The 27,704-nt window shown below is 36.0% G+C and overlaps 2 protein-coding genes across 3 annotated transcripts in view; one reads left to right on the top strand and one right to left on the bottom strand.

Annotated features, from left to right (window-relative positions):
• Positions 1 to 264: 264 nt before the first annotated feature.
• The window catches only part of LOC129757972 (melatonin receptor type 1B-like), a 28,134-nt gene continuing 694 nt past the window's right edge, over positions 265 to 27,704 (bottom strand). Inside the window, exons 1-4 of one of the 2 annotated variants that reach the window (XM_055755389.1) lie at positions 25,086 to 26,056; positions 23,292 to 24,157; positions 12,088 to 12,260; positions 265 to 9,826 (exon numbers count right to left, since the gene is read on the bottom strand). In XM_055755389.1, the coding sequence (XP_055611364.1) occupies positions 9,107 to 9,826; positions 12,088 to 12,260; positions 23,292 to 23,760 (1,362 nt within the window). In that variant the 5' untranslated portion in view covers positions 23,761 to 24,157; positions 25,086 to 26,056 and the 3' untranslated portion in view covers positions 265 to 9,106. Of the gene's footprint in view, positions 9,827 to 12,087; positions 12,261 to 23,291; positions 24,158 to 25,085; positions 26,057 to 27,704 lie in introns of those variants that run through there. The other variant, XM_055755390.1, reaches the window with a different exon arrangement.
• Positions 27,685 to 27,704, top strand: part of LOC129752426 (zinc finger MYM-type protein 5-like) — a 2,871-nt gene continuing 2,851 nt past the window's right edge. The window contains exon 1 of the mRNA XM_055748207.1: positions 27,685 to 27,704. This exon is cut by the window's right edge and continues 25 nt beyond it. Coding sequence (XP_055604182.1) covers positions 27,685 to 27,704 — 20 coding nt within the window.

The raw sequence follows: 27,704 nt of genomic DNA, 5'->3' as shown, positions 1-27,704 counted from the left end.
TTCGGTTTCCCAACGGTCATTTCACGGATATCCAATACACGTTTAGTCTATCTTAGAATCTTTAAATAGGAATGGTTACAAACCAGTTTCAATCTTGTTAATGCTTACAAATTTTAAGGTGATTTTAGTTTGCTTATCATTTAGCAAAAATTGCATGATATCACAAAAGCTGAGATTAAGCTGAAATTTTTTAGGAAAAAATTCGTTACGTAACGATGAGCATACCTCCCCCCCTCCCCTATGTCACAATTCGTAACGCTAGAGCTTACTCCCTCCCCCCCCTAGGAGCGTTACGTAATTTATGGATGCCCCCTTATAGAATACTGAAATAACATTTCCTGCCATCGGTGTGTTTCATACAACGTCAATAGGATTTATAAGGTGCCATTTTTCTTCTGTTCATGAAATATTACTTTTTTCACCACTATTACTTGTTCCTAGTTGTCTATTTGGACTTGTGGACTTATATCTAAACAGTCATAGTAGAGAGAGATTAGATGTTTATTTTTCACAGTTTCCCTACTTTTTTCGTGCTTCGATTTTAATATTTACATAAGCGTTGTTATCCCGTTTATCTACATTTTTGTTTCCATCTATTCTCTGGAAGCGGGTTTGCGAATTTGTATTCCCTAAAAAATCGCTTTTATTTGGTTTAGACAATTTTCGAACATCCTAAAAATATCGTCATCTTTGTCGCTGAATAGCTATTGTTATGTTTTGATAAGACATCTTCTTTAGGATTGGTTTATTGTAGACTGTTTCTCTCCTTTTATAAGACTGGTAATGGTGATGATTCTGTAGAGAATTCACTTGACCGATTTTGGTTTTACAGGCATTCTATTTTGTTTAGTCTTTGCGCTGATAAACTTACATGTCATTTGTTGTGATTTGCATTTCATACTCAGATCATATTGTGGGATAATAAGTTGTCACATTTTATTTGTCGACAATGCTGGAAAAATTAGTTTATCAAACTATATAAAAAAACAATGGAATTGTGATGGAATGAAAAGATCAGTTTTAGTCAGCGTTATTATACATACCTCAAAAATGGAAATAAGAGATCGGAGTCAAAATAAAATAAAAGTTTTTCCTTAGCCTTGGACAAGATAATTGAAAATCCCTTATAAAAATGATAATTAAAACGCATCGTAAATCGACACAAATGCAAGGTGACCTGTTAAACTGGGCTAGTGTACCTTGTTTGATAAAAATCACTTTAAAATTGTTTGATTTGTGTCGTATTTTACTCTGAATTCATAGCGAAGTCCTCTAGAAAGGGGCCATTCAGTACAATAAAACATGTTGCCATTTCAAAACATTCTTGTTATTTTTTTTTTTTGGAAAAATCTCATGAAATTTTTCTGAATTGTACCTACTTTACATTAATTTTATTTGGGAACCCCCCGTTTGAAAGCGAGGGCGATGTAATGAATCATTTCGTTATGTCTTACTTTTCTTTCTTGAACACCACTTTTTTTTTAAAGTTATTTGGATAAGTATCAAAATGTTCATGTGTGCCACGTTTGGTCCTCAAACTCTTTTTAGTTTCATCATAAAAACCGAAGTTTTGTTAAGGATTTGTAAGGTTCCAATAGCTGTTAACCGTTTTCTGAAGAAAAAAAAACTACATGGTTATAACATAGATTTTCCTCAAGATATGTACACAGCTACCAAAATAAATTTCTTAGTTCTACTGGAAATTTAAAGAACGCTATAAAAATCTTTATGAAGCAATATCAAGTTATGTATTCTGCATTAAAATATCCATAAAACAGTTATTAGTCTAAAAGGTCCAACTACAGGGGATTCTGAAGAGAACATTACAAATATTTTTCACACGGCCAATAAAAACTCAAAATTTTTAAAACCATTTTTAAACTTCTATCTACATTCCTGTCATGCCTTATTTCAACACTAAATCCTGGTTAAACCCCTATTCAAGTAAATAAAATAAAATAAAATTTTCTTCTTCACTACACATTCTTTCTCTTCTCCAAAATCAATAAAACCTTAATACGACGAATTTTATTCGATTTCCTCCCGAAACCATCCACATAAGATATAGCAACAGCCTTAAACATCTGTTCTACTACCGGAAGGCCGATCGAAAAACAAACAATTAACAGCAACAGCCATACAATTCTGCGCCTCTTAAGCCAATTTGTCTAGTCCACCGAAAGGCCGATTCAGAATAATCAATTAGTGACAGCAGCTTTAAAAATCTATAATTTAAGAACGATGAGTTAACATTTAAATTTAAGTGCAAAGTTAAAGTTGGCTGTGAGGTTTCTTGTAAAACAATTAAAATGACACGACACACGTCCGGTTAGGTGCGCAAAAGGCAGACCTGTTCCATTAAGACAATTAGGTACAATATTTCGCCTGCGAAGTTCATTTGTCCTTTGTCGACTGGGATAAGACCTACTCATCGGAAGTCTGCTTACTGAACACTACACCAGTTTACATGATTTATACCGGTGGCTCCAGAGACTTCCAGTCCATTTTCATAATAGTTATTTGTCCATTAATCGATATCTCAGGAACTACGCTTCCCTTTTTATTGAAATTTTGCAGAGTGATTGTTGAAATATAAAGTTAGCATAGCTGAAGTTTTGGAGAAGTTCTATCGATGGGATCAAAAGTTACGCGAGGCACAATATTTAAGGCATGAACCACAAAATGCGATTTGTATATCATTTTGGACCAATGTTTCCATGGGGAAATCAAATTTTAAGTTCAACAACCATTGAATCTGTTTCAATCAAAACCTCAAAACAACATCGTGAGATTTTGATTTCAAAACACAATCATTGATGCAATTTTTTCTTTTCTTAATTGCTTTTGTCAGACATTTTTTGATTGAATTGTTAATGGCAAGGGGAATTGTTCTCATGATTCGTCCGAAATTCTATAGAAAGCGCATTTTGAGGTTCATGCTTGAAATATTGTACTTCGCGTAACTTTTCATCCCATCGGTAGAACTTTCCGAAAACTTCAGATATGTTAGCTTTATATTTCAACAATCACTCTGCAAATTTCAATGAAAAGCGTAGCGTAGTTTCTGAGATATTGCAGTTTGAATCATAAAAGTCCAAAAGTCCGATTTTCGTAGAATTACTGTATCTCAGGACACTTAAACTTCAGAAAGCTCAAATTTAGTCATATAATAGTGTGATAGTTGATCTATCTTACGCAGAAAATTTGATCAAAAAATATCATCAGAGTAACAAGTTATGGAAGTTCAAGGTTAAAGTGACAGTTCGCGTGCTTCCAATTTCTATACAATAATGAACGATACTGTATATGTGCAGTAATCGCTCGTTAATTGAAACATTTTTAAACGGATGTGATTGGAAATTGAAAATTTTCGGGGTTAAGGTAAGCCGAATTGGTTATTCTATAAATGATTTTTTTTTTATCAAAAGCGAAGTAAGCCATGACTTTTGGGCGATGCACGCTTTTTGTTTTCGTCCATAAATTTTTTTAATCATATTTAAGTAAAACTAATAACTTTAAATCTTAACAGCGGAAAATGATTTAAAAAGAGCCTGGCGGAAGTGCCCGGAGTAGTTTGTGCTTTGCTTCAGGATGCTGAAACCTGCTTGGGGGAGTATTTACAGAAGAAATCTAACGACAGTCGTTTCGGACCAGAGGAAGAAGTCTCTAGTAGAAAACAACTAAAGGTTATTTGGTGATATTTTATAATACACAGTGTAGTATATTAGTGTAGCAATTTTCAAATTATGTTGTAGATATATAAGTAATCCATATGAAGTGTTTTTTAGCGACCTCCACGATTCATTCCTCCACTTGTTCCAGAATCTTTTGCGTTATTTACCACATGGTTGGCCTGGCCGTAGTTATCCCTGAATTGCATGTTCTATGTAACAGAGATTACGTTGGAAAGAAAAATGAAGGACGCAAGTCTGACAGTTGGATGTCAACTGGATTGACGTCAAGAGTGATTGATTTGAGGTTTTATTGAATTTCTCAAACCTTGAGGTCTTAAAAGCTTCGTTTTGGTGCAAAACTCATCCATTTTTTTACAGAATTTTTAGTAACATTTTCATGAGTAAATTTGGACTTTTATGTTTGTAAATATGAGAAAATTGAATATTTTGTTCTGAAAAATTAATATCATTTTTGTTTCTTCTCTGAAACCGAATGTGCTAATTTTCGCTTTTAGGGCGTCTATCAAAAAGAAAATATTTCCAGTAACATCTGGGACAAACCATGCTGAAACAGCTGCCATACAATTTGAAATTGTTTATTTGATATCGTATTTGATTAGGGGTAGAATTGTAGCAAGATATCCTCAAAATAGTAGTTAAAATGGCCGATTTTTTTAATTCAGGAAAATTAGGGCAAATCTGAACAAAATACATATAGTTATTTTTTGAAACATACTCGAGGAAGCGAAAAAAACAAATGTTTCAAATTTTTCATTTTTATTTTCAGCAGCATTCAAATTGTATCTAAGGATAAAAAAATTGATGTTCATTTCAAATACAAACATTTTCAAATAAGAATTTTAGTTTTTTTATTTGATTTAGCAAATAATGTGTACGAACCCGGGCAAAATCCGGGACGTTTTCAACAATATGTAAGCATCTTGTACAGATTTGGCTTTGCTGTTTTTAATTTATCGGCAAGCCCAATTTATCCAAAAAATCTGGAATAAACGATAATAAAAGTAGAAAGTGATACTTTTCAACACTCTTCAGTACGATTTACATTTACGTTTGGATATTTTACAAATTATACAACATCAGTGGAAAATATTGACAAATCGGTTATTGTATGAATTTTGAAAATATTCGGTCTATTCGGCCGAATACTTAGCTCAACTATTCGGTGAGCCGAATATTCGTCTTAATGTTTTTTTGGTGCTATTCGGCGCCGAATATTCGGCCAATTCATCAATAACACCTGCGGACTATGAATCTGCATACGATTCAGCTTCATCCCATCATATCATCAGGCGTTCTACTAGCTCTCGCAGAGTGCCTCAAGGATTCCGAAACCGGTACAACTGGTCACTCTAGTATTAGTATAGCACTGGGTTCATCCAGCTGGCAGTTAAATGTCAACTGAATTGACGTCACGAGTGATTGACATGTATGTAATATTGAAAGTTTGTCATCTTGAATTCCGCAATTGAGGAGCGCACACGCGATACTTTTTTATTCTGTATAATATACGTGATTTGTTTTCGTAAATTTGAGGATAAAGCTGTTGCGCTTGGTGTTATATTTTCCCCAAAATAGGCCAATACATTCCAAATGCAAATTTGGGTTAAAGAAAAACCTTTGTAAAACCAGCTATTCTGTCATGATAAATCTTGATTGGTTTTTAAGTGTTATCCTTGTATAAGCTTTTGCTATATCGCTTGCTTCTAAACCAAAATATTGACGAATGATTTGAATTAGGGTTGAGCAACCTTTTTAAACAACAACAATTGGAATTGTCTTGTCAGCGGATCGCACTTAAAATAACACTTGTTACTACTTTGCGGAAATCAATTGATAATAATCATTAAAGAAGAGGAATTTAGAAATAAAACTTCATTTATAAAAAAAACAGGACATCTAAATTTTGGATGGAACAAATTAAAAAACGGAAAACTAAACGAATTTATTTGGTATTTATTTGAAATCTGAAAAGTTTAATAGGTTTTTTGTTGTTTTTTGATATGCCTTTTTAATGAAATTTATAGAAATAGTGTCACAGGAAACTGCCTTAAGTTTTTTGAGTCAAATAACGGAACAACAAATTAACCCCTCAGAGCCGAAGCCCTCAGTTCAAAAGGCCTTTTTTAAGAATATGTGCCTCAAAGTTTTTTTTTTACTCGTTTTCTATAAATTTTTCGAAAAAATGTAGTCTTCGTTATATAAAAAAAGTATAAGGTACACCGGGGCAAGTGCAAACTCGGGGTAAGTGCAAACATTCAACTTTTCTCTGTTACAAAAAAAGTAGAAAATATTTCTTCTTCTAGAAATTGCTGTTTAGACCCAAAAAAAAAACAATCTGACATAGATAAACTAAACTTTCTTTAAATTTTTCACTAAAAACACGGCACTGTTTGATCACACACGAATTCAAGTACGTACTAGACATGAACAGTGTGTTTTTGTTTTGCATATTTTGGCTACAAAAAAGGGCATTCAAATCCGCATTTTCGTTAATAGGTGAGTGTTTGAGACCGATATTCAAGTGAAAGCAGAAAATTTATGATAAATTTTAAGTACACCCCGAAAGTTGTGAAAATCATATTCGCTCTTGTTAACCCACACTGCGGGGCAAGTGCAAACGACACTACCGGGGTAAGTGCAAACGCACCTTTAAGCCATGTAACATCAGCCATTTCAGAAAATTCATCACCAAAATGGTTCAGCATTATATTAAAATGGTCAGAAGGGGTATCCAAAGTGTTGTATCTGAAGCGGATGTTCAAAGTTCCGTAATGCTTTAGTAAATGAAGGTCTTTTGTTTAAAACAACAGTCACCAAAAATCGAGTTCCAAAAAGTTATCAATATTGCAAGAAAACAGCAAATATATTAATAAAAGTTGATAAAACGTACCGGAACATGTATTCAAATGATTTTAGGAACGATACACTGACTCATCTGTGAATTAGTTTGGAAAAAGTATTGCGTTTGCCCCGTTTATGGGGGCAAGTGCAAATTTTGAAATTTTTTCACAAAAGCACCGTTACTTTTTACTAACATTTTTTTATTTTTCACTTTCAACGGGAATTTGTTGAGAACTATTTTAGTGATGCAACGAACGATAATTGATAATTTTTGAACATATACATATTTTTCTAGGACATGTGAAAGTTGAACTATGGAGAAAACCGTTTGCACTTGCCCCGGTGTACCTTAAAGAAAAAAATTGAAATTTTCACCAGACAAATTTTAACACATGGATAATCATTTGGCATTATCAAATCAAAATTTATGAATATTGCAGTGATACTGATTCGACTATTGTTTCGTTTTTCAAAAACTCAGAACAAAATTTCCGGCAACTTTAAGTCATGCCGATGAAAAATCTAAAATCGCTTACTAAAATGAGGAAAGCCTTATCCGTTAATTTTCAAAACAAATGTAGGACTTCTATATGGTTCAATTTTTGCCAGTATTTGAGAGTTAACAACACGTTTTTGCTCAATTTGATAGAATAATAAATTATTCAAAACTATACTATAATCTCCTGAGCACATTTATCTTGCAAGTACCAAAGTAAAGAAAAGTAGTAAGTCACTTTTCCACTAAACTGTGCTTATCTGTAGTTTTCTGGTTATGTTTTCGCTTTTGCTGATCTGCTTTAATGGAATTTTAATTTAAGAGAAGCTAAGTCAAGTTAAGTTAGGAAAATGTAATCTGATGATAAACAAAACTGCTGCAATATATCGATTTTGACCATATTTTTGCACTCGTCCCTGTAAAAACCACAATAGGTAAATGCTTAAATTGCTAGAAAAAAGTCCACCAATCCTAATGATTATAGGATGAATGAATTTGAAATGATTGGATAAGGCTATTCAAGAGTAGGTATGATCTTTATTCAGAACTGATGTCAAATCATTGAAAACTAATCCCATGTTCAGAGTTCTACTGTCTACTACTATTTTTTTTTCAATTGTTTATAGAAATTATTTTTGGAATATTACATTTCAATCAATTGGGAGTACCTAGTTCTGCAGAAAAAACGGAATTTATCTTTTGCTTATCCCCGTTTGATAAAAATAAGCAAATTTCTATAGAAAGAAATGTTTAAACCAAAAGCGACTTAACAGCAAGTTATCGGCTACTGAGCAAGTGACACAGTCATTCCAACATAAACAATTCCTAAGCAAGCCTTGAGTACAGATAAACGTTGGGTGTCTCGGAGTGACTGTCTCACCTCACGTGACTCGACAGAAGTTATGGTATTCATCAAAAAGAACAATTCTCTCTCCCCTATCCAACGCACTATTCAGGAAAAAAAATCGATCGAGAAGTCTAGAACATCTTTTGATTATTTTTTCCTAGGAACTTTCGAAACAACAGCATTGAATAGCAGCATCGAGCAAAACTTGTCGATATCAGCTGCCGGAAAAAGCAACTGCAACAGAAGTGTAATCACCATAAAAAATACCTTAAAAGTTCAACAAGTATCAAACCTCTGTTGATGTATTTGGAAAATATTTGCCCCCGTCACTATTGAATAAAAAAAAGATGAATTGATAGCTAAGAAAGAAGAAAAGGATAAAAATAGACTTAACCAAATAAAAAAAAAACAATTCGAAAAAATGTCTATGCAACGTACATAACTTCCCAACAATTATCCACAAAAAGTGACAAATATAAGACGCACGTTTAGTTTGTTTGGAACAGCCAATCAATATTTCATAGACACATGTTTAAACTCTCGCTCGGGCGTTCTCGTGACTCGGTTAACATCGTCAATAATATGTATGCAACATCGATACACAGATTCGTTTGTTGAATCCTTTTCCCATGGATTATTTTCTACCTTGTTTTTCTTTGTATACTATCCTCGCTTCATAGTATGGTCACTTTGAAGGGAACTTTACAAGACTGTTAATTCATTAAAATTGGTCGAATTTGAATCGTTCAAATACGCAGAAGAGATGCGATACTTGCTTTTTTTTTTCAACGAGTTGAATAACTGATTACAATGTCGGTGTAATTTTTTTTTATTCATTATAACAAATCGCTTTGATAAACCTATTCGTTATAATTCAAAACAGTCTTGAACTGAACTCAAATCTACAATAATCGAAATTAAAAAAAAATACCGCATGACTTTCAAATTTATCCAATAGCTCATCTCGAAAGTAAATTTGTCTACATGTGAGAATGACGGAACATTATTTTGCACATCTACATACATTCACCGAGGGATTTCCAAAGTACGTACTACAATCGATAGCCAACGCAACTGGTCGTTAATATGATTACAACATGATGCTGCATCCAATTCCAGAGAGCAGTTTTCGCGTCGAGTGTCCGTTTGTCCGACAACAGGTGGAATTGCCGTAAATTAATCGAAATCGTACCGGACTGCTTCCGATTAATTTAGCTACGTTTCCGATCATAATTCGTGCCACTCACGCTTTCCCCAGTGGCCGTGGCTATTTCCGGCGCGCTGTGGGCTGGTGTACGACTTCATGTTGTACCCGGGAATGATGTGAACCCGGACATCGGCCGTCGGACGGCATCCGTCGGCCCGTTGACGCCTGGACACGGCTACCGTCGTTTTGCAGCAGCAATAGTTGAACAGGCTGAGGTAAGCGCTCCGGAAGTGTCGATTGGTCGCACAGTAGATCACATTGTGGAAGCATGACTTGGACAGGCCGATCCAAGCCGTGTTGTAGAACACCCGATTTGGCACGCTCTTGGCCGTCCCGTACGCCAAGATGATGCAGAATGGCAACCAGAACAGCACAAACACCAGGAAGCTGTAGAAGTTGGTCCGCGCCAGAGACAGATCCCAGGTGTACGCAAGGTTCGGTTTAAAGTTCGGTAGACTCATGTTGCGCTTGACGTCCACGATGATGCGGATATGCGTCAGGAAGGCCAGCAGCAGTGGAAGCAGGATCATCAGCCCGATCCAGCCCGCCTCCAGCGGAATCATGTGGTTCGACTTCTTGTCGCAGTAATCGAAGTCGATGTCGTAAATGAACTGCAGTCCTGAACAGATACAGGTGAGAATCCAGATCAGCAACAGGATGACGGTCACGTTGGTCCGGTTAAACCAGCTGTGCTCGTTCTGAGCTTTGCACAGTCGCAGGTAATTTTCAATGGACATTATCTGGAAAAAGTGATTGAAATGTTACGATTAGGTGATGGGTAATGGAACAATAATTATCACATTCATTTTTATTTGCATTCGAATATATAGTTTTACATGTGTCATTCTTGCCGGTTACACATCATTCAACATTCAGCTTTGTGAGTCCAGTCATAATAAGTCGAAAATTGATCCTGAAAGTCGCCCTTATTTGGGATTACGTTTCTAGACTAACTCATGAAAAACTGACAATCATTTGCAGTTATTCATTAATCTGTTGTTGTTCTTTCATTCAGAAGATGGACATTACGTTTATTAAAATTAATTAAGTTATACCAGAGTCAGTATAGAATTTGTTTAATGAATAGAATTTAATGAGAAAATGTTTCGTAAATGGTTTGATTTACAACTTGTGTATTGCATCATAGCGCACGATAGGAGTTTCCCTGAGAATCATTTAGGAGCTCAGGAGTACAGGTTTTTTTTGGCCACATCATTTACCAAGGTGATCTCCATGCCACATTTCCTTTACCCCCAAAAGTCAACGTGAGATTTGTGGAGGGATGGTGTACAGCCAGTCACCGCAAAACAAATCATCACATGTGCTGAACTTCCCTTCCTCTATCGACTACACGGACTTGGCCGGCGTCGTTATTGGACCGTAGTTGATAGCAAGCTCATGCTCAAAATGTTTTGTAAATGTTTAAAGAATCTGGGTGAAGTTGATGAAAGATGTTGAAAAAAAAACGAACTGAAAAAACGCGAATTTACAAAAGTAAACTGAGAGGTGACGCTAACGTCGTTAATAGGCAGAGAGTTTCCTTAAATTTTAAGACCGCTTATGACTCAATAATATCCAAGTTAACACAGACACTGACAAACAAATGTACACGCAAAACAAAACAAACTGTAAAAAACCAAAATAGTTGAGACGATGGCCAGTCAATTGTAAGTTTAAATTAAAATTTAGATTTAATATGTAATTTTTAAACACAAAATATAATTTTAGTGTCCAGTGAAGAGGAGCGAATGGCGAATTTTATGTAATCAAAATGTAAATAAACAACATTCTTCTCGAAAAATTTATAGCTCTTAACACTAATCGTCAAAAGCGGGTCAAATGAAGTATTTTGAACTTTGAATGATGATTTCGCCACGTTACAAGGTTTCCAAATAATATAAACATTGTAAAAAATCGGTTGAGTAACCAGAGAGATTTGTCGAAAAAAGTTTTCTACCTCATTTGACCCACGGCGGTATAAATAAGGTCTGTATTCTAAAAAAAATGCATGCATGCAGCTTAAAAACGATCCGGACTATCGACTTATGAGAAGGTAGTGACTGCTAATCGCAATGAAATGCAAAACCTTTCGGCAAAAAAAGATCTCGAAAGCTGTATACGACATTGTTGACAAAGTTTGATTGCGTGGTAATGGACGATGAAACCCGCGCCAAGGCAGACTTCAGACAGCTTCCGGGATAAGAGTTTTACAAGTTTTACATAGTAATGAAAGAATTGAATACAATTTAAAAGAATCATTTTTTCAATTTTCAATCATATGTTTAAACGTCAAATCTATATATATATATATATATATATATATATATATATATATATATATATATATATATATATATATATATATATATATATATATATATATATATATATATATATATATATATATATATATATATATATATATATATATATATATATATATATATATATATATATATATATATATATATATATATATATATATATATATATATATATATATATATATATATATATATATATATATATATATATATATATATATATATATATATATATATATATATATATATATATATATATATATATATATATATATATATATATATATATATATATATATATATTTAAACTTCAAATATTTATGGCTTATAAATATTACTATGACTGGACCCACTTAAAGCCATTGTTTCCATTCAACAGTTAAATATCTTACCTTTATTGAATTCCAATCAATTTGTCGTACCACTAAACTTTCCGTACATTCCGATTTTTATACTACTCATGCATTCATCTATGACCATCTACTATAAATTAACTGGTTAGGTGCTTACTTAAATCTCATTCCACATACCTACTACCAAGCACAACAACATAGGAGAGTCAAAATTCTAATAGATACAGCCAGATAGACAAGGGGTGGCACTTTTGGTTTTAATTTAGGAGAGCTTAATATCGAGAGGTGGGGGGGAGGTTTCGGTAGAAACCGAGATATACTTACTGCTAGAGTCAGTATGCTAACCAAGAACGACCAAGCCGCTAGGAACCACTGAAATTTGCATACTTCGGTGTCCGAATTGTCGATGCCAGCGAGAAGCACTATCGTGGATGCTGGCATCACTACGCTAGTGATCAGTAAGTCGGCGAGCGCTATGTTCACTATGAATGCGTTACCTGTTGGCGGGAAGGATGGGCAGCATGGAATTCGTGAAACACGGTCGTTTAAGAGTGGGAAAACTTTGGTATTCATTATGACGTGTGTACACATAGTTCGCAACTGCCCAGCAAACATTTTTGTAGGTATATTTCTCAACAACTTTGTTATACGTGTCATATACAGTATAGAATGATCGTATGAAACACGAAAAAACAGCATTTACCTACCAAAGTGGAGGCAATATACATACAAATTTTCAACTTTTGGCTAAAGCGATAAGGGTATACGATTTCGACACCATATTCATACATACTGAAAGAATCAAAGAGAGCACAAGTTTTTTTCTCTCAATGCATGCGAACTGTTGCCAGCGACAATATTTGCTGCCTCTGTCATTGGGCAATTCTTGCAAATACACCATCTGATTTTTAGCAATCTAGTTGCACTGCTGGTCGCAAAGAGAACAACAAAGCTGTTATCTCTTTTGACCCACGCGGAGAAAAAAAAGGAACGAAATCGTCTTCAAAATCTGCAAACATGGCGGACTTTTTATCATATCTGACTTAAACTATTTAATACGACTTCGAGTAACGATTTTTACGACATTTCACTTGCGTTAGTTGGAATTAGGATTCGCAGTAACGTTTTTAATGACTTGAGTTATCATTTTTAATGCGATTTCATGTTTGCTGGGTGGTTTCCGGCGTGATTAAGGTTTTATTTTCGCTGGTTGACGTTTCTCGTGTGGGATATTTGCATTTTAATGTAAAAATATACCATGGACGTATGACTTGATCCAACATTTATTATAATAATAAACTTAAAATTTACAATAAAAGTGAAAAAGAAAAATGATGAAAAATGAGAAAAATATGGTTTAAAATTCTATTACTGATTCTTGAATCATGTGATTTCTGAAGCTGAATTTTGAATCTGAATTCTTGTTTTTAACAATGATTCGGAATTTTGAATTCAAATTCTGAATCTAAGTTCTGGATTTCGATTCTGTATTCGGAATCTCTATTTTGAGTTCTGAATTCTTAATATCTTGCTTTGCTATATGGACTCGAGGCTAAATACAGTTTGATAAGCTATTGATAAAAATCCATCAAGATTGATTTTTTTTAAAACTTCTTTCAAAAGAAATTCCAATTTCAAAAGTAATTTAATTGATAGAGAACTTGAATTTTGTACACTTTTAAAGTGGTCAGAATAAAATGCTTTTGATATTCTTACTTTTTTTTAACCTTTTTTTAAAATTAGACGAAGCTTAAGGAAATTTAAGTGGTCAATCCAATTGAAGGTCATAAGGCTCAGCCGAATGGAAGCTAGTCAGAATGGACGTTAGATCAAACAGATGCACTATGAGAGATCAGACGGACAAAAATCGAATAGTGATTGTCATCAATATTTTTTTTTAAATTTTTTTATGGAAAGTATACACTTTAAACTGAAAAAGTAGTTGGAACGTTGCGATCATCGTGAAGATCAAAGAAGAGCATATGCGTATGTTTTGCTACTGATGGGTAGAGATCCTAAGATGTCCGACTTTGGAAAAAACGTCCAGGAAGTCAAAAGGACTCGTGCACGTGGCAATGTCCTACTATTACAGAGATATGATAGAAGAAGCTATGGAGAACCAAGTATAGGTGTTGTTTGTTTATTTTATTTAACGACCGTTAACCGTTTAACAAAGTATAGGTCTAAAACCATAAAAATGGGCAGATGGTCATATAGGATGACTTTCGACTAGAAACGTCCGAAGTTTGCTTTGTGTTAGCTGCTTGAAAGCCAGACGGTGAGTTCAACAGACGAGAACGATGCCGATAGAGAAACTAGAGAAACGACTTGCGGTGAATATTTAAGATCCCTGGTCCGGACGGAATTTCTAAAGGAATACTGAAGATGATGGTACAGACCATTCCGGATACTTTCAGAATGTTGCTTCAAAAGTGTCTCGACGAGGGGTCTTCCTCCAACCTATGGACCACGGCAAAGTTGGTGTTATAACCGAAACCGGGAAAATCCCCATGGTACCCAGCATCGTATGGACTAGTTTGTCTGCTGGATACCCTCGGTAAACTACTGCAGGAGAAAATATTTAGCAGACTTACTATCTTCAGAGAAAGTGAACTGTTGGACAGAAAGTTCGGTTTGCGGAAAGGAAAATCCACAGGGGACGCCATCCGGATGTTGACAGAGTGACAGAGCTTTACAGGATACGAGTTTTTCAATACATTCTGCATTATAATAGGAAGATTCTTCGAAAATCAAGACTTGACTTACAAACCGAATTGAAACCGGGTAACGATCTACTGCTCTGTTTCACAGGTTTCTATACTTGGACCTGTGCAAAACAATATCGTCAGCCAGGTCAAGGTCGTTCAGTTGCTCCATTGTTGAAGGATTCCACGGCAAACCTCGGTTCGGTGCACAGTCGATCGAACCAGTCAGAATCTCATCTATTACGATGAGAAAAAGTAGCGGTGATAAGATACATCCTTGTCTCACTCCAGCAGTAACCGGGATTGGTTCGGACAAGACACCATCGTGCAAGACCTTGCACGAAAATGCCTCGTATTGTGCTTCGATGAGATGGACTAGATTCTCTGGGACCCCTCGTCGCCTTAGAGCCGCCCAGATGTTTTCATGGTTAAGTCGGTCAAATGCTTTTTCGAAATCAACGAAAACCAGCAGAAGAGAGTCCTGAAATTCGTTGATTTGTTCCAGTATGATTCGTAGCGTTGTGATGTGGTCCACACATGATCGTCCGGATCGGAATCCAGCTTGTTGCCGTCAGAGTGTAGCGTCAATTTTCTCCTGGATCCTGTTCAGGATCACTTTGCAGAGTACTTTGGGGGTTGTACAGATCAACGTTATGCCTCGCCAGTTACCGCACTCTGTCAGATCTCCTTTCTTCGGGACCTTTACGAGGAAACCCTGCATCCAGTCGGCCGGGAATGTTGCAGTATCCCAGATGTCAGCGAAAAGACGGTGCAACATTTGTGCTGACAGGGCACTCAACAATCGAGGAGGTAAAAGTTGGAAGGAGTTGAGCTTTAGATATTTCACAATAAAACCAAGGTTCTGCTCGTAATCAACAAAAAAATTGTTCCGTACATGGATATTACTGTTAGAGTACAGACGGAATCATCGAAACAGCAGCTGAAATACCTCGGAGTCGGAGTAATGGTCGACAACCGCTCGGGTTTTGTACTGTTCTGAGAATGCATCGAAAGTCATTGAGAGAGATGTCTCCTTGCGAGCGTAACACTGTCGAAACTACGATACGGAGAAGCGAACTGGAACTAGTTAAATGCTCAAGTGGCAAGAGCAAAGGGACGCGTCGAACAACGCAAGATTGATGAATAGGCTTACGGGTGGTAACTAAAATTTTGGATTTTTTTCGAGGCCCCGATACTCAAACATAAACGAGCTCAGAGAAAAATGATAGTATGTGTGTTATCTTTTCTTTTCCTCTTGTCGCCAGTATTTTTTGTTTTGTTTATGTTTGCCGACGAAACAAGAAGCGTTTCGCGAGCGCGTTGTACAGTTCTACGAACTGTAGAAAAATTTCGCCAAAAAGTATACAGTACAACATTTTAAAAGTAAAAATATGGCGGCTTCCACTGTTTACTATATCCTAAAATCCCCAACAACAAGGGTAACGGACTTATTTTGGATCAGAGGACCAATTTTGGACCACTTTTTTTTAGCTCTCTTAGAAAGCAAATAATCATGAAATTTTTTAGCAATTATTGTTGAAGCCCGGGCATTTAATGTAATGTACTAATTTTTTTCATGATTATTTGCCTTCTAAGAGAGCAAGACAAGGTGGTCCAAAATTGGTCCACTGGTCCAAAATAAGTCCGTTACCCTATTCGCAAGCAAGGTAGTATTAGACTAGCAAAAATTATGGACGCAAAAGGACTTCGTTCTCTTTCTCGTACCTTCAAAAATAAGGATTCACTGAGCCATCCCCGCCAAAAAGTTATTTTTTTCTCACCAGTACATTGCACAGTGGTGCAGAACATCAATCTAGCTGTACGAAGTTAATAGTGCCCAGGGATGAAAAGATAGACATTTGATGTCTTCAGCAACATTATTCAGTTTTACAAGGAGCATATTCCAGTATCAAAATTTTTGCCGAGGGGTCCACCGATAGCGAGATAAAAATGCTAACTTTTTTGTTTTTCAAATTAGGGCTTTGATGTCTTCAACAAAGTTGTTTATCTGATCAAAATACATAAGTTTGTTGAATAAGTCAAAGTCCTGTCATATCACCTTCAGGAGTTACAGTCAAAGTAAAAAAAATCTCTTGAAAAAAACAGTTTTTTGAACCTGACACGTTGTAGATTGGATAAAATGGTTCGCTGTCTTTGAATCAAAGTTGTAACAAGCCACGATCTACAATTGTCTCATACATTATGATGGGTTTAGAAGTTGCTGAAGCTCTATAGAAAGCATTTAGTGTATTTTATTGGCAATTTTGGAAGGCTCGTCCATCGAAAAGTGCACATTTTCGCAACACCCCGTTTTTTGTGATTATTTTTTATGATAAGCGGAACCGTTTCCATTTGAAATGAGCGCGGAAATCGGTGAAACTAGTAGAGATTTGAATGATTGAAAATACACATTTTATGTAAAAATTACCTATTTTACTTATAGAAAAAACGTTAAAACATTTAATTGATTAATAAAATGTTGCTTTTTTCTTTGATATATTTTGTTTTATTAAAAGGCATTTAAATTCGATTAAAACTTATGACTCAACGAAAAGACAAAAGCGAATTGCTTGTAGGATTGGTAACTTGCATACAGTTACTTGGAACCAGTTGAAGCAGTTATATTGGAATGGCAAAATTCTATTATTCAAATACTAATTTAGTGCTCTACCAAATTTAACAGATAAGTTCCATTCATTTTTTTGGGGTTGAAATGATTTGAAAAATCGAATTTAAATGTCTTTTAATAAAACAAAATATATAAAAGAAAACTGCAACACTTTATTAATAAATTAAATGTTTTAACGTTTTTTCTATAAGTAAAATAGGTAATTTTTACATAAAATGTGTATTTTCAATCATTCAAATCTCTACTAGTTCCACCGATTTCCGCGCTCATTTCAAATGGAAACGGTTCCGCTTATCATCAAAAATAATCACAAAAAACGGGGTGCTGCGAAAATGTGCACTTTTCGATGAACGAGCCTTCCAAAACTGCAAATAAAATACACTAAATGCTTTCTATAGAGCTCCAGCAACTTCTAAACCCATCATAATGTATGAGACAATTGTAGATCGTGGCTTGTTACAACTTTGATTCAAAGACAGCGAACCATTTTATCCAATCTACAACATGTCAGGTTCAAAAAACTGTTTTTTCAAGAGTTTTTTTTTACTTTGACTGTAACTCCTGAGAGTGATGTGACAGGACTTTGACTTACTCAACAAACTTATGTATTTTGATCAGATAAACAACTTTGTCGAAGACATCAAAGCCCTAATTTGAAAAACAAAAAAGTTAGCATTTTTATCTCGCTATCGGTGGACCCCTCGGCAAAAATTTTGATACTGGAATATGCTCCTTGTAAAACTGAATAATGTTGCTCAAGACATCAAATGTCTATCTTTTCATCCCTGGGCGCTATTAATTTCGTACAGCTAGATTGATGTTCTGCACCACTGTGCATTGGCAAGACATTGAAAAAAGTTGGAATTAAGTACCGAAAGAAGACAATAACCCCAGAACACACTGAGGATCAGATTTCGACTAATCCGATTTCCGAAATATTATGTTTTGATGAACGAAAGTTACTTCCCTTTTTCGAAGACGCACATCCCCGGAAACGAACGATACTATTCCAAGGATAGTTCTACTACATCTTTAAATACATCATTAAATTCAACTTCAAACATAAGTTTGAACATTAAGTGATGCTGATCATCGCCATTCCTGAGAGAGGTTTTTCTGAGCCATGGTTCAAGCAGTTTGGTTTGGCTAACAATCAAGATGTGTGTCAGAATGAATGTTTGAGGAAAATTTTGATGCCGTTTTTACACAAACATCATGCAGTTGGACAATACGTGCTTTGGCCGGATAAAGCGTCATTGCATTTTGCCAAAAAAAAAAACACAATCCTTCCTGAATACCCATTCGATCCCATTTGCACCCAAGAACCACAATCGAAGATTTTTTCAGAACTTTGAGCTCATTGGTGTACAAAAATAATTGGAGACCAAAAACTGCAAATAATTGATTGGTAGAATCAAGAGATGTATTCACAAAGTTGACATGAAGGTCGTACAACGCTCCTGTTCCGATATCAAAAGGAAGCTTTTTTTGTATGAGAAGATCCACTGCGACCAACTTTTTGTGATCTTTTGTGGAATAACCCAATTTATTAATTGTCTGCTTACGCAATACTGTCACCATTGATAAAGATGACAGTTGTAGTCGAAATCGAGACATTGTTCTAGTTTGGGATGGTATTTCTTATGAATCCCACCACATTACTGAGTTTGCCTATTTTATGTAAGTGGTAGTTGCATGGACAGTAGACTGAGTCGATTTGGGGTCATTTTCGAATTTCTCAAACCCTGGGGTCTCAAAAGCTTCGTTTTGGTCCAAAACTCATCCATGATTTTTTGCGGAATTTTTAAGTAACGTTTACATGAGTAAATTTGGACTTTTAGGTTTGTATGGGAAAATTGAATATTTTGTACTGAAAAATCAACATCATTTTTGTATCTTCTGTGCAACCGAGCTAGCTGGTGGTTTTTGTGCCAATTTATAAAATTCCTAAAGGAAATTTTCCGCTGAACAACTTTGTCGAAGACCGTCAATTCGTATCTTATTAGACAAAAAAGTTATTAGCTGTTCAACAGAGGTATGTCTTTTGGCATTGATAAACAATAAATTCAATAGACACCACTGTTGTGTGCCGTGCGAGGTATTGCATGACTACTTTTCATGCAATACTTCGCGGGGCACAAGCAGTGGTGTCAATTGAATTTGTTGTTTATCAATGCCAAAAGACATACTCCTGTTAAACAGCTAATAACTTTTTTGTCTAATAAGATACGAATTTTTGGTCTTCGACAAAGTTGTTCAGTGGAAAATTTCCTGTAAGAAATTTATAAATTGGCACAAAAACCATTAGCAGGCTCGGTTCTACAGAAGAAACAAAAATGATGTTGATTTTTCAGTACAAAATATTCATTTTTCCCATACAAACCTAAAAGTCCAAATTTACTCATGTACACATTACTTAAAAATTCTGCAAAAAATCATGGATGAGTTTTGGACCAAAACGAAGCTTTTGAGACCCCAGGGTTTGAGAAATTCGAAAATGACCCCAAATCGACTCAGTCTAATGGACAGTGCTCTGTGAAAAGGTCTGTAATTGTTTTTAGATCCCTTTTCGATAGACTTAGAAGTTCACAAGTTTTCTTGGAATCGGGCTTTATGAATATTTTAGATTGTCTAGCACCGATGGCTACAGGCCATTTGAATTTGATCCTATTGTGTTCTCCCATTTTTTTTAATTCACTTGTTAGAGCACAAGTTGATACTTCACGGAAAGGTTCAGGGCCAGTCATGCGTCTTTCAGATCCTTTCCTAGGGAATGCATCTGCTTTTTCGTTTCCTTCTATACCACAGTGGCCTGGAACCCAGTATAGGTTCACTTGATTTTGGATTGATAATTGATTCAAAGCATTAGTACAATCCCACACTAGCTTTGAATTGCACATTGGGGCTTTCAGAGCCCGTATTGCTGCTTGATTGTCTAAGTATATGCAAATATTAGCGTGTACATTCTCTTGAAACATATTTCCACTTAACAATATATCGCATAGACTTCTGTTTGAAAAACTGTGGGCCAGCCTCCCACTGGAATCGAGATGGTTACCCCTGGGCCCTGGGCCATGGGCCTGGGCACCAGCATTATTATTCATTTTTAAGCCATAAGGGAAGAAATTTATCTTTTCTATCCTATTTGTAGGGCCACCCTGTGCCCATATAGATCGATCCGTAGCAATAACTTTGAAACTAGTATAAAAATTTGGTTTAGTAATCATCCAGTCTTGAACGGATGCAACTAACTCGTTCATGTTGAACCTATTCGGAATTTTTAGGTGCCCTTTAAGCTCCAAATTTTGTAATAGATCAGTTCGTTTTAATCTTAAAGCTGCTTTTTCTGCCTCCAACTGCACGTACTCATGTAGAGGCAAAAAATTCAAGATTGTGTCCAGCGCCGACGATGGAGTTTTCTTTGATGCTCCAGTTATTGGAAGACATGCTACTCTTTGTAATTTACATAGTTTTTCCGTGTTCTTTCCTGTAATATTTTGGGCCACCAGACAAGCGCTGCATAGGATAATCTGGGTCTCGATATTGCTTCGGAGAACGGCCGATTATGGACCGTTTTCAATATTTTTTTCATCAATGGCAAATGTACCTTTAATTCCAATGACTCAAATCTTCTTCAAGTACACTTGACTTTTTTCACAGCTTGAAAAAGAAATTCCAAAATTTTAGTTGCCACCCGTTAGCAATACCCACAAATGCTACACGAAAGAATGTGTAGGGGAAAACTGTACAAGACGCACCAGTTAAGCATAATCGCTATTTACAGCGATACCCATCATCTATGAACCAAATTGAAAGTTCACGACGATTCAGGGATCACATTTACATCTTATTAAATAGAAAAAATATGTTAAAAACACGATTTTGGTTATATTTTTGTGAAAATCTTAAACAGCCAGAAAACAAGCCGCGGGGTAGAACGCCAAAACTAGTGGACAGAACGCACCATACCGAATGGGTGGTGAGAAATGGTATACTGATTATACGGAATAAAGTTATTGAAACATCAAATTTTTTATTACATGTTCATCGTATTGTGGCAAACTAACTATACTTTGGAAAAAATCATTTATTATTGCTCAATTTAGCGAAAATTTTGCTATTCAAAATTCAATTTTTTATATCCTTATAGGTAAAACGCCTTCAGGTAGGCAACGAATTTATATTTCTCGACTGATATCGCGGCAAACATGGCGGCCGATAATTTTTTCGAGTCAAATATTGGTGCACCTTTTTAACTCAAACAAAGACGAAATTTGTTATGATTATGCATTCTTGTCGTAATTTGGGAGTCAGCAAATAAAAAGAAAGACATTTTGTTTTGACATTTGGTTTTTCTCCAAAGTTAACAGCATTCAAAATTTGAGCCTGAAACACGTGGTTTTGCGGGCATTCTGCCCCAATTTTGATATGATTAATTTCAGTTAAAATTTGTGGGAAGTTAGTGAAATATAGAAAAAATATTAATAGTCATTCGAAAGTGCATACGAGTGTTATTACGAAAAGCTGCAGTTGGATCAGATAGCTCACACTGGTTTACTATAAAACCTTATATGTTAACCATAAAAAATAACAAGTTTTAAGTCGAATCCAATTATCCTTCTGTTTTTAAGAATTAAAGTCGTTTTTGTGAACTTTTCATCTAAAAAAAGATCAAAAAGCTCGTTTGCTACATTAAAAATGAAGAAAACCACCATTCGGAGCCAAAGGTTAGTGTATTTTTGAGAAAGAATGGCATGGGCCATTTTACCTCGCTGGTGCGTCTTGTACAGTTCTCTCCTAGTAATTTTTTCGAGTGCAGTCTTCAGTAACTACCATTTTTATGATTAACTTTATATAGCCATACTTTAGCCATGTAACTAAAGGTTGCCAGAATTTTTTCAGCAAGTATCCGGGTCGGACAAACCGGGCAATTTTATATAAAAACCTGACAAAATCCAGGCATGCGATTTCAAAAGTGACGCAATCTGGGCAAATTTTCTCAATAGCCAGAAATTACTCAACAAAAATCAAGAGAAAAAAATTAATTTTTTTTTTCTTCAAAACTTATCTACAGATTTTGAAACGTATTTAGGGCTTCCAAAAAGACTTTCATGATTATTTTTACAAAACTTGCTCAAAAAAAAAATCGATTTAGAGGCGTTGTCATTTTTTTTGTTTGATTCGCCAAATGAAGGGAATAAATCTGGGTTAAAATCCGGGCATTTTTCAATGAAATCTTGGCAACCGGGCTGGGCCGGACTGTTCCCAAATTTTGTATTAAACATTCCGGCAAACCCGGATAAAACCGGGAAATCTGGCAACCTTAATGTAACTCCATAGAACTTATTATTTGTTGGAATAAGTTTTTCTTGTTCTTCGCTGAAAGCGATTTTTCTTCACTACGAAAAAATCTTTTTCTAGTTATTGAAATAGTAATGAAAAGAAAGAGAAAAAAAACCAAAATCTTTGCAATGTGGAACGTAACTTTAAAAAAATAATCCTTTTTCCAGTATTGCTGCTCCGTTTTCTGAGACTGTATTTGTATACCTAGTATTGGGTATATAAAATGTGGGAACATATGGGAAAACTTTCGGCTCACCGACACGTGTGTTAACGAAATACTAGTTGGTTGAAAAGAAAAAATGAACGATAGTTGTGAAAGGAAGAAAATATCCGAAATCTCTATTGAAGCTCTAGCGCTGGTATCTATAGATAGGTAGGTAAAGTTTTTGCACTAAAAAGATAGGAAGGAAGTTCGTATTAAAAGAGAAAAGTTGTCTCTACGGTTTCTACTATAGTGGCTGCAATTGCGAAATGAAATTGGTAGCTGATGTTATTGGGATTATCATTAGGTAGTATCAAAAATCGAAAATAAAGTAAGTACTAACGGGTGCCGTTTGGGTTTAACGGGGCAACAAAACTAGTTAGACTCTTATGAAATCTTCAAAACTCGAGACAGAAATAGTTAGAGATTAGAGCAAAAAGTTGAAGCTTTGAATACTAAACGCTTTCCTATATGTAAAGAAAAGGGGAAACTTGAGTTGGGAAAAAACTCGCATCAATGTGTACTGAAAGATTAAAAAACGAACTGTTCACGCATTGAAGCAAAAGTTCTCTAGTGATTATTGAAAACGGAAGGAAAAAAAAACTGCTACTTGTGTGTTTGTGAGAGTTCGAGCAAATGATGGCCATACCTGCTTTTTTGAGATGGTCTTCGATCATTACCGAAGATATCATGAAGACATTACCGACACTGCCGATCACGGACAGGCTGGCCATGAGCAGCAACCTGGCCAACCGGGGCCATTCCGTGGACAGCGTTACCGGTGATACGTCCTGCTCTTGATGTTTCCCTCCACCGGAAGTGCCGCCACCATGCTTGGACATTAACGCTAATGGAGTTATCGAAGATGGTAGCGTTAAATTGGTGCCATTCTGGTCGACACTAGCACTGTTGCTTCCGCCTCCGCCTTTATGGGCAACGTAATTGGAGACACTTGTTGCTGCCCCGGCATGGCTGTTGCCATCGCCATTCCCGCATCCTGGCCTCGATGCTCCCAGACCAGTTCCACTAACTACAACGCCTCCTTCAGCCACGATTTCTCCGATGGCCACTAGGCCAAGGATACAGACGACCGTCGTGAGAGTCCTTTTCGTTAGCATACTTTTGGTCCTTATTCTAATTTGTTATAGAGGAATACGAGCCCTTAGACTGGCGTTTGTAGATTGAGGAAGGACCGAGACAGACGGAAAAGGAGGCAGACCCAGACAAGAAAAACAGAAGAAGAGGGAGAGAATAAAAACACCGGTTAACCAGTTGGCTGATGGTCTGGTCCGGTCTGGTCTCGATGTCCGACTGTCACTAGGACTAATGTTGATGGCGACGACGATGAAAAGATGCGACGAGAAAAAATGGTGCCCATCGAGGGAAATGGACCGTTGCTAATTTTTCTTGTTGCTCCTGCTCCTTCTAGAGCGTGGGGATCGTTGCCTGTTGATTGCTGCCGGACGGATGGAAGGAAAACGACGTTCTGTGTTTGGCGCCGCCGCCAGGGGAACTCTGAAAAAGATAGAGCGAGAGAAAAAAAAGCAAGAAAGTGATGTTAATTTCATTACACACCAAACACTGAATCTGATTAGGATCTTTGCTTGAGTGGAACGGAACGACTGAAGTTGTTTTTCCTATCATAAACTGGTCAAATGGGGTTCTGGATGGTGCAACTGATTGCCAGGTACCAGGTACTCGTACCTGTAATTTTCATGAATGATATCTTGATTCTGTGTTGTGAATACGCTATAAGTACTGCAAGGTTTTATGTTTTAAAAAAGCTGAATCATTATTCATCATTAATCATTATCATCAGAAGTTTTTTTTAACAATTTTAACGTGATTTTTATTGCTAAGAACATTATTTCAAACTAAATTTGAGTGTTTTTTTTAATGTGTCTGTGGATCGGTATTAATAAACTAACTTGGTCTAAATCTCTAGAGATTTTAATCTCTGGAGCCACCATTTTCACATGTGTTATCATTTCCTTTCATAGTAGTTATTTTTCATAACCATTTATCATCAAATAATTTGTTTTTCAATGTTGTTTGGTTGTTACCATGTTCTCGAATGTAATGAAAATATTTAAAAAAAATAGAAGGAATAGAAGAACTTAATTTATTAACTTTGAGTTACTGTAGAATAAAGTGAATCGGTACAATTTTTGCACCAATTCCGTAATATTTCTGTCAAATGCTACTCTTTTAGCACCCTTTTTGCTTTAGATGTTGTATATTGTTGTTTTGAACCAAACTTAATCAATAAAAAAAATTAAACATAAATGAAACTGAAAAGGGAAAGTTTCTTATTTGCTGAAAAATTCATGTACTTAGAAACTGTTCAACAATGAAAATGCGTTTGTTTTAGCTTCTATAATTTAAAACGCAAATCAGTGCATAGTTTTTCGCTTTGCAGATATATTTTGATTTTCCCAATTACCTTTTTTTATTACCCACACTTGTGTGTATTCGAAGGAATGTTGATGGTGGTGTCTAACTCCAGGGGCAAAAAAACTTAGACTCCCTGCTAAATTTGCAGGCAAGTACATTTTTCGTGTTCGAACCTTCCCATTGCGTGATGAAATTTCCGATTCCAGCCACGCCGACCTACATCATCTGGACTTTCATGAGCATCCTCAATTCCTCGCTTCTTCACGGGCTTCTTCACCGGGACGCAACGAGCCAGGCTTTACGGAGACCTCGGAGCCCTTCGACTCAGTCGCGCTGATTTCAGCCAGCGGCATCAGTCGTCCCGGCCCTGAGTTCGATTGCGGCGATGAGGTTCTCCAGCCTGCACTGACAGGCAAGTATTCAACTTTCGTCGACCTTCCCCTCCGTGATGGATTTTTCCGTTCCAGTGAACGACGATCCGGTGTCGATCTGGGTACTCGAAAGCTCTTCGTTGGGGTTTTATACCTACCTCCTGATCGAGCCAAAAGCGCGGTCTTCGTAGAGTCGTTTTCCCGCGGCCTTTCCCGGTTGTGTTCCCTTACTGTTCCCGAGGACGACATTCTTATTATTGGCGACTTCAACCTGCCCGGACTTAAATGGTGTTTCTCCCAGTGCGGTTTTTTGTTTGCTGATCCAGCGAGATCTTCATTTTCTACGCCCTCTAGTTTGATCCTCGACTCACTCAGCACAGCAACTCTCCGACAAATTAACAGCGTCTAGAATGAGAATGCTCGCTTGCTCGATCTCTGTTTTGTTAACGACGGATCCCAATTGGCTACGATTGAACTGGCACCTGCGCCTCTGGTTAAGCTTGTTCCTCACCACCCGGAACTGCTGCTTTCGCTAGAAATCTCTGAAGTTGTGACTCCTATCAAGAAGCCGGCATCCTTTTTTCTCGATTTCAAGAACGCCGATTTTGTTACTACTTCACAAACGCTTGACGCCATCGACTGGAATTCTGAGCTCGAATCTTCCGATCCAAACGCCGCACACAGGAGTAAATGCACCTAATAAGCGATCAAAATTATTTGCGGACAAACGATAAACGATAGACATTTGATGTCTTCGCAACATTTTTATATTTTTTGATGATCTATCAAATTCTTGAAAGAAAAAAGTGATTTTTCCACCTGGAAGGGAAATAAAAAAATATTTCTAGAAATAATTAGTTTAGAGACTTGATGCCTTCACAAAAGTTGTAGATCTTATTATTTTAAGCAATTTGGTTGAAGACATCATTAAGATCGTATGAAAATTATAAAAGTTACGAGCATTTTAAAAATAACGAGAATTTTAACAAGTAATTTTTAGTTTTTATTTAATATCTTTTTTTAGTATACAATTTACAAACTTGGTATATTTGAGAAAGTTGTTCAAATTGTTAAAACACACAATTTTGTAGAACATTTTAAATACATATTTCAACTAAGAAAGGAGATATACTACAAAATATTCAAAATAATGCCATTTTTCAGTAAGTTATAACCAAGGCCGGATTAAGGGGGGGGCAAACGGGGGCAATTGCCCCGGGCCCCCCGTTTTTGGAAAAAAGGGCCGAAATTCTTTCTTTTAAGGATTGAATGAAGATTTACGTAATTAATTACGTATTTAAAAATGTATTAAAATAAATAATTCGTCATTGTTGTTTTATTTAATTAAAACGATATAGAATTAAACTAACAAGTTACATCTTTTAACATGGATTCAACAACATTCATTCATAACATAAAATTATTTTTCCATCGATGGTTCACAACTTCGATTGAGGTATGGTCACGTATGATGCTGTACTCTCCCGGCCTGGGGATCCTACAACTTGACATGAATAATTTCTAATCCGGTTCCTTTGGAGGGCTACTGGTTAATTGCTCGTAATAAAACATACTTCTTGAGCTACTGCAGTCAAACCGTGATTCGGGAAATATAAAAATTGAATTTCAATCCACCATTTGCCGAGGGTCAAGTTCCGGATCTTGCTCCAGATCGTCCCACTTACTCCGGAAGATGAAATCGCATGCCTAGATGACCATGGGGAATGACCTGGGAAAATAGAAACATTTTTTTTTAGAAGAATCAAAACAGTTAAAAACAAATTTTGCAAAATTTATATCATCCCGCTTTTTAATCGCGAAATTTCCTGAAGACATCCAATAGTATATGAAAAAACTCACCTTTTCTCCTGCTTTTCTTCTTTAAACCGGGATCCTATATCCGGATCTTCCTTGTTCCCATCGGTTGGTATATTCGGCACATTTTTCCACTGCACCATTTAAGTTGAAAATCCGACGATCACGGCGCATTTCTTATTAGTGAATTGCAAGAGAATAACGAAGCATTGTTTTGACGAAAATTACCTGACCCGAATGAAAAAAACAATGGCGGACGCGGAACGAAAAATGTTAATCATCATTGAAATTTTAACCATTATTTTGTGTTTCCACAAAAACTTTGAACATGCTTAAAATTTAACATTTTTTTCTGGTTCAAAAATAACAATTTTCGACGTTTTGAAAAGAAAACCATAAAATGGTTCAAAAAAACTCGAAAATGGTTATAAAAAAACGAGCGTGAATGTTTATGTCAAGACGATGGTAGCGCTCCATGAGCT

This window comes from Uranotaenia lowii, chromosome 3, assembly GCF_029784155.1.
Source record: "Uranotaenia lowii strain MFRU-FL chromosome 3, ASM2978415v1, whole genome shotgun sequence".
Taxonomy (NCBI): Eukaryota; Metazoa; Arthropoda; class Insecta; order Diptera; family Culicidae; genus Uranotaenia; species Uranotaenia lowii.
Note: the sequence above shows the minus strand (reverse complement) of the source record. Positions and strands in the feature narration are given on the sequence as shown.